Source organism: Vigna unguiculata, chromosome 7 (genome assembly GCF_004118075.2).
Source record: "Vigna unguiculata cultivar IT97K-499-35 chromosome 7, ASM411807v1, whole genome shotgun sequence".
NCBI classification, from domain to species: Eukaryota; Viridiplantae; Streptophyta; class Magnoliopsida; order Fabales; family Fabaceae; genus Vigna; species Vigna unguiculata.
Window position 1 is genome coordinate 17,036,910 of NC_040285.1, and position 9,585 is coordinate 17,046,494.

The 9,585-nt window shown below is 26.1% G+C and overlaps 1 protein-coding gene across 1 annotated transcript; it reads left to right on the plus strand.

Annotated features, from left to right (window-relative positions):
* Positions 1-6,710: 6,710 nt before the first annotated feature.
* Positions 6,711-9,150, plus strand: LOC114189762. The gene is made up of 5 exons (XM_028078441.1): positions 6,711-6,930; positions 7,683-7,797; positions 8,269-8,358; positions 8,464-8,562; positions 8,661-9,150. The coding sequence occupies exons 1-5, from the start codon at positions 6,863-6,865 to the stop codon at positions 8,757-8,759; spliced, it is 471 nt and encodes a 156-aa protein (XP_027934242.1). The 5' UTR covers positions 6,711-6,862; the 3' UTR covers positions 8,760-9,150.
* The last annotated feature ends 435 nt before the right edge of the window (positions 9,151-9,585 follow it).

Sequence of the window (9,585 nt, forward strand, 5' to 3'; positions counted from 1 at the left end):
TAAGTTATCTATAAAATAGAACTTAAAACATAAATCAAAGTTAATGGTATTCCAAACATAACTCAAAATAAATTAAACTTAAAACATAAATCCCAATTAATGGTATTCCAACCATAACTTAAAATAAATTAATCTTTGATGTTTTCTCCATCAATATTTTCACTTGACACTTTAATTTTCGAAACAAAAAACATCTAAACAAAACTTATGAATAATTACATAGTGATATTATTGGTTAAATTGGAATGAAAATTTGAACAACTACATACACTACTAAAAATTCTTATATTACATTATATTTTTCTTGCAAATTTGTTAAAAAAATTTGCAAGAAAAGTCTTTTTCCTGCTATTTTTTCTAAGAATTTTAATTGACAAGTAATTCTTTCGTGAGTAATTATTTCCTACAAAATTATAAAATTTGTAAGTATTTCCTACAAAATTTGTTGTGAAAAGTATTTTATACAAAATATTTTGCAAAAAAATTAACAACAATTTCCTGCAAAATTTTTTTTATAACAAAATTTATAAGTATTTCCTAAAAAAAAAATTTAAAAATTGACAAAAAATATAAATTTTTTTAGTAGTAATATTTTAAAATCTAATTAAATTTCAGGTTCAAAATAAATTTAGATAGCTTTAATTGAGTTTGAGTTAAAAAAAATTATCTATATAGTATTCAAAAAGATTATATCTTTTAATTATTATTTTTTTGTTTAATTTTTTTCGTCTAGATAATATGGGGTAGTTTTGTCCCATCAATACTCTCATTTGTTTTCATATGTTAAAAAATTATAAGATTTGTTGTTGGTATAAATGATATTTTGGTTAATGTAGAACAATTGGTTACTTAACGACGAATCTTGACCAATAATTTAATAGAGTCAAAATAATACAATTAAAATTTATATATTTAATTATTTTTATTAATACAACAAAAAGTCATATATGAAATTATTTACCTATCATTCTTTGAACCTTACGGGGACTTAAAACATAATTACACATTTTTTAATATAGTATTAACCTTAGTTAAAAAAAACAATTCATTAATTATAACATTATAAGAAAATCCTTCGTTAACAACCAATTTTAGTGATAAAATATTGGTAGTCACTATAGTGATAAATTTGTATACCAATTTACAAAATAAAAAAATTATTAATTATTAAAATAGTTATTATTATGAATAATTATGAAATATACAACTAAAAAAGGTGTTAGCGACTAATTATAATTATCGGGTTTCAATAGAATTAGATTTTAAATTAGTCTATAATTAATTAGTCACTAATTTAGCGACTAATTATAATTGTTAATCATAATAGTGAATATTTTAGTGACCCCTTTTTATTTTTTTAAATTAGTATCTAAATTGTTCACTAACTAATAATTTTTTGTCACTAAAATTGATTAATTCTAATAACTAATTTGAATAAATATAAATATAAAATTTGAATGTTAATTTAATTACTTTCTATGCTAGTCTATAGTCAATTGTTTGGAATACTACCACTTCTAAAATTTACTATTATTTGGAAAGTGGACATTGGATAAGATCGAGTATTATTTAAAACTAGAATTATGACCCGTGCAACGCACGAGTTATTTTTTAGATGAATGAATTTTGTTTTTTTATAGTAAATGGAAAAAAAAGTTAAGAAATTAAAAATAAATATTAATAGTAATGATAAATATGATTTAAAATAGGTGATATTAATTTTATCATGTTTATAAATGAGTGCAAAAGGTTCTGAACATCCAACATCATAACAATATTAATTGTAGTAATCATTGTTTTGTCTAATATAAAGTTTTAACTTTTTGAACATTTATATATGTACATGCTATAAACATGTATACAAAACTTCTGATTGATTTCATGGGTTAGAAGACCATTATAATTTGCAATATAAAATCGATATAACTTTATTAAATTTAAAATTTGATAAAAAAACAAAAGAATGCAATACAATAATTGTCAAATAACCGGAATAGTATAAGATTAATTTGTATACCTCTTATCAAATATTTTAAATTTTTATTTCTAAACCTCATTTGTAGTTGTAGTAGCTAGTTACATTTTCATTTTCATCCATAATTAATATTTTCAATCCAATCTTCTTTTTTATTTCACTCTAGAATATGTTACATATAGTTGTTCATGAATGAATATAGGATGAGGAAGATAAAGTCCAACTTTAGAGGATTTGCCTTTGTCTTTTGTTATATGTATTTTAAGTCACACAACTACCTTTCACCTAATTAAATTAAATATTAATATAACTAAAATTCATTTCTCAATATAAAAAATATAATTAAAATTCAGCTACAATACATCACAAATTTTCAATTAAAATTTAATACAATCATAATTTCCTAATTTTGCAATCACAATTTTGTATAGAACCAAAACATAATAAAATTTAGTATTTATTAATTATAATGTTAATATTTATTACTTTTTGTATTTATTAATTATAATGTTAGTATTTATTACTTTTCGTATTTATTAATTATAACATTACTATTTATTATTTCTTGTATATAGAAATTTATATTAATGTTATTCGTAAAAACTGATAAGAAATTTCTTCTTTTTATTTATTTTCCCTCTTTTATTTTATTTTAATTCTTTTCGTATTTCCATATTTATTATTAAACAAAAGCAAATATAAATCATTTCAAAATTATATATTAATATTTCGTGTTTGAAACAAAATATTATATTTTAAAAGTACACAATATAAAATAAAGTACTAAAAAATTAAATTAAATATTAAATTATGTAATTAAATATTAATGAGAGAGTTTAAATACCTTCTTTTTCACCAAAATCAGTATTAAAATGAAATTATTAATTGTTCTACAAACTCGAAAAAAAGCTACAATTATAAAAGAAAAACCTTAAATTTATCATATCATAAAAAGAATCTATAAAAAATAAAGATATAAGGTTGTCATCCCTATGAATGCTCACACACTCACTGCTAATGTCTTAAACAATATCATGCATTTTCATATTAACTTGATCAGTTTATTGTTTCCTACTATTTATTTCTACATAGTACTCAATATAGAGATGTTTTCTATTTTCTTTGATGTATTCCTTTTTTGTATCTTGTTGTATTAAACTAAATTGCAATATTTTTATGGTTATTTAATTTATTACTTTGAAAAGGGAAAATGGTTTTTTGCATTCCAACCTTTGAATTTTGTAAAAATGCTAAAAGATATAAAAATCAGTACAACAACTGAAACCTTTCGGTCAAAAAATGCTACACACAATCAAATTCTACTTACATATTAGAAGTCAAAGTTGAATATTAAATAAAAAAAAATATGGCAAGAAATACAGCAAAAACTGCCACAACAAAAGTCAATATTCTCAAGAAGTTATATTTGGATGAATAACATAATAGCAAACCTAATCAAACCCAATCGATAAGATGAATGATTGAAAAGAAACTCTAAAAATGTTAGTGGTTTTTCAAGTGAAATTAGATAGAGTACTCATTATTTCCAGTGTCCTTATCATTAGACTTACCAGAAATATTGCATGAGGGTCTAAAATCACTACATTATCATCAATTAATATAGGAACATAGTACAGAGGATTCAATCTCTCGAATTATGATGATAATAGAAACTTTTTACAATCAAAGAAACTTTCCTCACCACTGTTAAGTTTGGTTTGTACCACACTACATTTCTTATTGTGCTATGAATTCACATGGACTATAATACTCTCGTTTTGCTTTGTCGCTCTGAATTCACCTGAACTATAATGCTCTCCTTTTGCTTGGTCTTCTTCTTTATACTCATATGGAATACCTAGTCATATCACATCAAAAGAATAAAAGACAAAATCAGTCACGAAACCAAAATTTCATTAAAGAGGTTCTTTTATAAATATTATATTATATATATATATATATATATATATATAAAATATTTTTTTATATTTATATTTATAAAAAGTATAGAAGTAATACATAAAGAAATGCTAATAAAAAAATATGCATAACCTGGGTTTAAACGTAGTAGCATTGAACAAATATCAAGACAGTCTGGATCCAATCATGAAAGAATAAGTTGAGAAAATGGAAGACAGTTGTAGGATCTGATGTTTTTGAGCACCTGAAATCAACATTTTGCAATTAGTAATGGTGACGGACATATTAAATTTAAAAAACTGATGCGCACAAGAGATCGAAAGAATAAGAAAACATGTTAAATAAAAATAAAATGTGATAAACTGATGTGCACAGGAAATGATTAGCACTAAAGGCTTGGATCTTTACCAAGGTAACCAATCACTAAATAGATGTTTGTGAATAATGCCTGTGTGACCATCCAAGTGCTCCACCACATTCCCCTTGTAGAAACAAAAATCCCACTATAGTGATAAAATATAGGTAGTTACTATAGTGATAAATTTGTATACCAATTTATAAAATAAATAAATTTAATTATTAAAATAGTTATTATTATGAATAATTATGAAATATACAACTAAAAAAGGTGTTAGCGACTAATTATAATTATTAGGTTTCAATAGAATTAGATTTTAAATTAGTCTATAATTAATTAGTCACTAATTTAGCGAGTAATTATAATTGTTAATCATAATAGTGAATATTTTAGTGATCCCTTTTTATTTTTTTAAATTAGTATCTAAATTGGTCACTGACTAATAACTTTTTGTCACTAAAATTGATTAATTTCTAACAACTAATTTGAATAAATATAAATATAAAATTTGAATGTTAATTTAATTACTTTCTATGCTAGTCTATAGTCAATTGTTTGGAATACTACCACTTCTAAAATTGACTATTCTTTAGAAAGTGGACATTGGATAAGATAGAGTATTATTTAAAATATAGCCACTCTTAAAAAAATTAAATATTATTTGGAATGTAGTTAATTCGGACTAAAACTGTGTATTATTTAAAATGCGATCACTCTTGAACAAAATTAGACATTATTTGGAATACATGCACTCATGATTAAAACTAAATATTGTTTAAAACACAATTTTTTTTTTCTAATTTTTTTGTCTAAACGCAAGTTTTACAAAGAATATGATTTAAAAGATCACAAGTTCACTCATTGAATGAATTTAATAATTCTGGCATTTTTAATAAATATGAAATTAGGTGTAAATTGTTATTATAATCTGTTTTATTATATAGTAAAATTTTTATATTATAAAAATTAAAATAATATATTAAATAAACTATTATCATATACAAGGAGTAGTTTGATTTTCTTATGTGCTGGTATATTTTTCTAGTAAAATATAAGTTTTCCTTTTTATAAAAGGTTAAAAGTAATTAAATAAATTAAAACTATTAATTATTACTTGGACTGGTTGGATCCATGTTTCCCCAACAACCCAAGTGTTTGATAGATTTGACTGGTAGCTCGCTCAGAAAGGGCTTCCATTATTCCATACTTACCAACTACCAAAATATTAAACTATCAAACTTTATTACGTCATCACACTTCACTTGTGTCAAAAGTCTAAAACTCCCAAATCAATTATATCTGATTTTCTAAGAAAAAAAAACTTATTTTAAATCCCAACAACAGCTTTTAAATGTCAAATGAAATTTCAAAAAATTGAATTCAAAATTTTTTCTTCACGAAATTTTATTCAATTATAGTAAAAAAATAAAAAATAAAAACTATCAATTTATCTCGGGGGCTTTCTTCCTGCATCTCCAAGTATTTCTTCTGCACCTCCAAAAATTCCAAAAATACCTTTTAACCATTTGAGCGAAGCCACATAGATCACACCCCCAAAATTATTTTCGGATGTCGACTTCCATTGAAGAATACTTCCGGAAGTCAAAATACATAACCGAAAATCGACTTCCAAAAGTTAAAATATAACCAAAAGTCGACTTCCGGAAGTTAAAATATATAACCGGAAGTCGACTTTCGGAAGTCAAAATATATAACCGGAAGTCGACTTCCGAAAGTCAAAATACATTACCGGAAGTCGACTTTTGGAAGTCAAAATATATTACGAAAGTCAACTTTCAGAAGTCAAAATATATCACCGGAAGTCATATTAACTTTCGAAAATCAAAATATACTACCGGAAGTCGACTCTCTAAAATCAAAATATATTATTAGAAGTCGACTCTCGAAAGTCAAAAACAAAATCTATTTTTCATTTTCGTTTTTTTATTTAAAGTTTAATAATATTTTTGTTTTATTTACTTTTTATATTTATATTTATTTTTCAGTACATTAAATAAAAAGTAAAATTATATACATAGATATTAATATTTTATTTTATTTTTCAAATATATATTAAGAAATATGAAAACATAAAAATAAATAAATAAATAAAAATTTAAAATTTAAAATTTAAAAAACATAAACTTTAAATAAAATTAAAAATAATTAAGACAAAATTAATATTTTTTTAATATAAATTTCAAGTATTTTTAATTTATTTTATTTCTTAAATATTTTTAATATATATTTAAAAAATAAGATTATATATATATATATATAATATTTTTATACAATATATCAAAAATAATATTTAAAAATAATATTTTTAATTCTAAAAATCGACTTCCTATTATTTTATTTTACTTTCGAAAGTCGTAATAGAAATTTTTTGCATGACTCAAAACTTGGCCCAACAAGAGGCCCAATTTGGACCAAAAGCCACCACCGTAGTGGACCATATTACCCTTATTCTCTCGCTTTTTGATTTCAAATCTGTTCTTCTTTTTCTTTCTTTTTCTGTCTGAGGAAAAGTAGAAGAAAGACACAGTGCCCTAGATTTGCTCTTCTCTGCTTCGGAAGAAAGTGAAACAGAACAACGTAAAATTGCAATGGCTTTCGCTTCCTTCCTTGGCAGAGTCCTCTTCGCTTCGGTCTTTATACTCTCTGCTTACCAAGAGTCAGTACTCTTTTTTTCTTCTTCTTTCATAAATTCTTCATGTTGATTTGTACCATAAGATGTCGTTTGTGTAATTTTAATTCAAGAAAATGTAGTATAAGTTTGTGGATTTTTTGTATGTTTGTTTCATATATTCAGTTATTTACATGCTGCAGTAGTTGGATCCGTAACGCTTAAGGTTTGGAACCGTTTCTCTGAGTAAAGTAGCCTCGTAGATCTGCCTTTAGTTTTTGTCTTTTGTTCTATTTAGATTTCGAAAGCGTTACCTTGTTTGATTTCCTGTTTTGACTTTGATGGACCGTGTGAATAAGTTTATACTCAGATTTGGTAGAAGTGCGAGAAACTCAATTCTATTTTTGCATTTATTTGTTGATAGTGAAATTAACCATAAGCTCTTGTCTAGTCTACAGATTTGCATTTTCGGATTAATTTTTATGGTGAAATATGGTTTAGTTGTCGTTATGTTTGAAAATTATCATATCTTTTTGTGTTTATGTGCAATTCTTCGTTGACTTTGATGTGTTTTAATTCTCCCTGAATTGGGTTACTTAGAATTATTGAGTATGACTTCATTATTGCGATAATTGTGCTTGATTTGGAAATTATTCATTGTGATTTTGGTGGGGCTGGCGGGGTTGGTTGCTTTAACTGAATTATTCTTGACCGCTTTTTGATAGAATACATGTGGTTCATGCCCTCTTTTTTGTTGCTGAAGTGAAGTTTCTTTTTTACTCGGTCGTTCTTTACTATAGATTTAATGAGTTTGGAGTTGATGGTGGGCCTGCAGCGAAAGCACTCAGACCAAAGTTTGATGCATTTACACATCGCGTGCATTCTCAAGTTGGCTTTCAACTCCCCCAGATTGATGTTAGTTTCCCTTCTTTCTCTATCATGTGTATCTTTTCTGGAAAATTATGTCTGTTCATCATGTCTTCATTTCAAAGTAATTGGAGATTAATTAAATACTATAATAAATATCTGTTTAATACCATCTCATAGAACTTGCAATTTATGTTGAACGAGGATTGTACCTTTCATTGAAACAAAGGGATGTGCCTGATTAGAAAACGAGAACACGGGCATCGTGATAATGGTTATTAATTCTGCCTTTATCCTTGGGGCTTATTGGTGCTTGCCCATACCAAATTTAGGGTTCTCATCAGACAAGAGTTATCAGTCTGTGTTGGCCATGAATGGTATAATTGAGAAGAAAAGTATTAAAGTTGTTGTGTATATATATCACCTTAGTTTACATAAACATTGTACTTTATATCTCGAATGCATATTATATTATCTTGTATGGTAGAATTTCTCTGATATGGTTGATGTCCTGATCAGACGAAAATTTTAATTGCTGGGGCTATTGCTCTCAAGGGCCTTGGAGGAGTTCTTTTCATATTTGGCAGCTCTTTTGGAGCTCTCCTTCTGGTTTGTATTCAAATTTTCTCTAATAAATTGAATTTCATATTCTTCTCTCATGCTCCTTTTGTTCTAGTTTTGACTATTTATTTAATTTATTTATTTTGGCTGTAGCTCCTGCATCAGCATATTGCTACTCCTATCCACTATGATTTTTACAATTATGAGAGTGAGGACAAAGAATTTACTCAACTTTTCATCAAATTTACACAGGTCAGAGACGTGACTTTTTTTAAAAACTTTATTTTCAATAAAATATTCCCAGATGTATTTTTACATCTGTTCGCTAAATATAATATAATTCCTTGCAGAATATGGCTCTCTTTGGGGCTCTGTTGTTTTTCATCGGCATGAAGAACTCCATCCCTAGAAGACAACACAAGAAGGCACCGAAAACAAAAACCTATTAGTAGCAGAAGCATTGGAGGACCCCTTTCAAGGAGGGGGGTCATCGTATCCTCAGAAATGTACCAGGATTTGGGTTGGATGCTCTCTTCTCTGGTTCAGAATCAATCTTCCTCCCTTTGAGTTTTGTAGTTTTGGCTTCACTTGGATTAAATTATTGGCTATTATTTTGTATGATCTTGTTATCACGGCTTTAGGAACTATCTTTCAGTTACACTTGTCTGTCAAAAATGAAAACAAAAGGTGAGAAGCCCTGGCTCTTGAACTTCATAATGCCAATTTCATTCTGTTCTGTCTTTCTTGATGTAAGGTCGTCAAAGCCTGGCATGTGAAGTTATGTATAACTTAACGGGGTTTTCTTCCTACACCCCCTAATATTTCTTCTGCACCCCCAAAGTTTTGTGCCGTTCCATTTATGCCCTTCAAAAATTAAATGAAAATTAAAAGGGGAATTAGGTAAAAGTAATAATTAAGTAATTATGAAGTTACGTAGGTGGTTGTCTGAACAAAAATCATAGATGATGGTATTTGTTAGGACAATGATACTTTAATCCATTTTTTTTGACTTAGTCTTAACACATCACTTTAATCACTATTAGATTATCATATCACTAAAAAGAATAAAAAAAGATAATCTAATGGTGATTAAAGTAATGAGTTAAAAAAGTAGGTCAAAAAAAAGTTGGTTAAAATATCAATTTTCATTTGTTATATATATATATGGGTTGTACTCCCAAATTTGCCTTTCACTTTCACTTGAAACAAGAAGTCAACTTCAATATTCATTTTTCTCGGAAATCATGTTAATCATATTCACACTCATTTTTGGAA

Excerpts from the sequence above, each read along its gene's own strand:
- LOC114189762 (XM_028078441.1), top strand. The coding sequence starts at position 6,863 with ATGGCTTTCGCTTCCTTCCTTGGCAGAGTCCTCTTCGCTTCGGTCTTT. Across the intron at positions 7,798-8,268 it reads TTCAACTCCCCCAGATTGAT|ACGAAAATTTTAATTGCTGG; the intron begins GTTAGTTTCCCT and ends TGTCCTGATCAG. Across the intron at positions 8,359-8,463 it reads CTTTTGGAGCTCTCCTTCTG|CTCCTGCATCAGCATATTGC; the intron begins GTTTGTATTCAA and ends TTTTGGCTGTAG.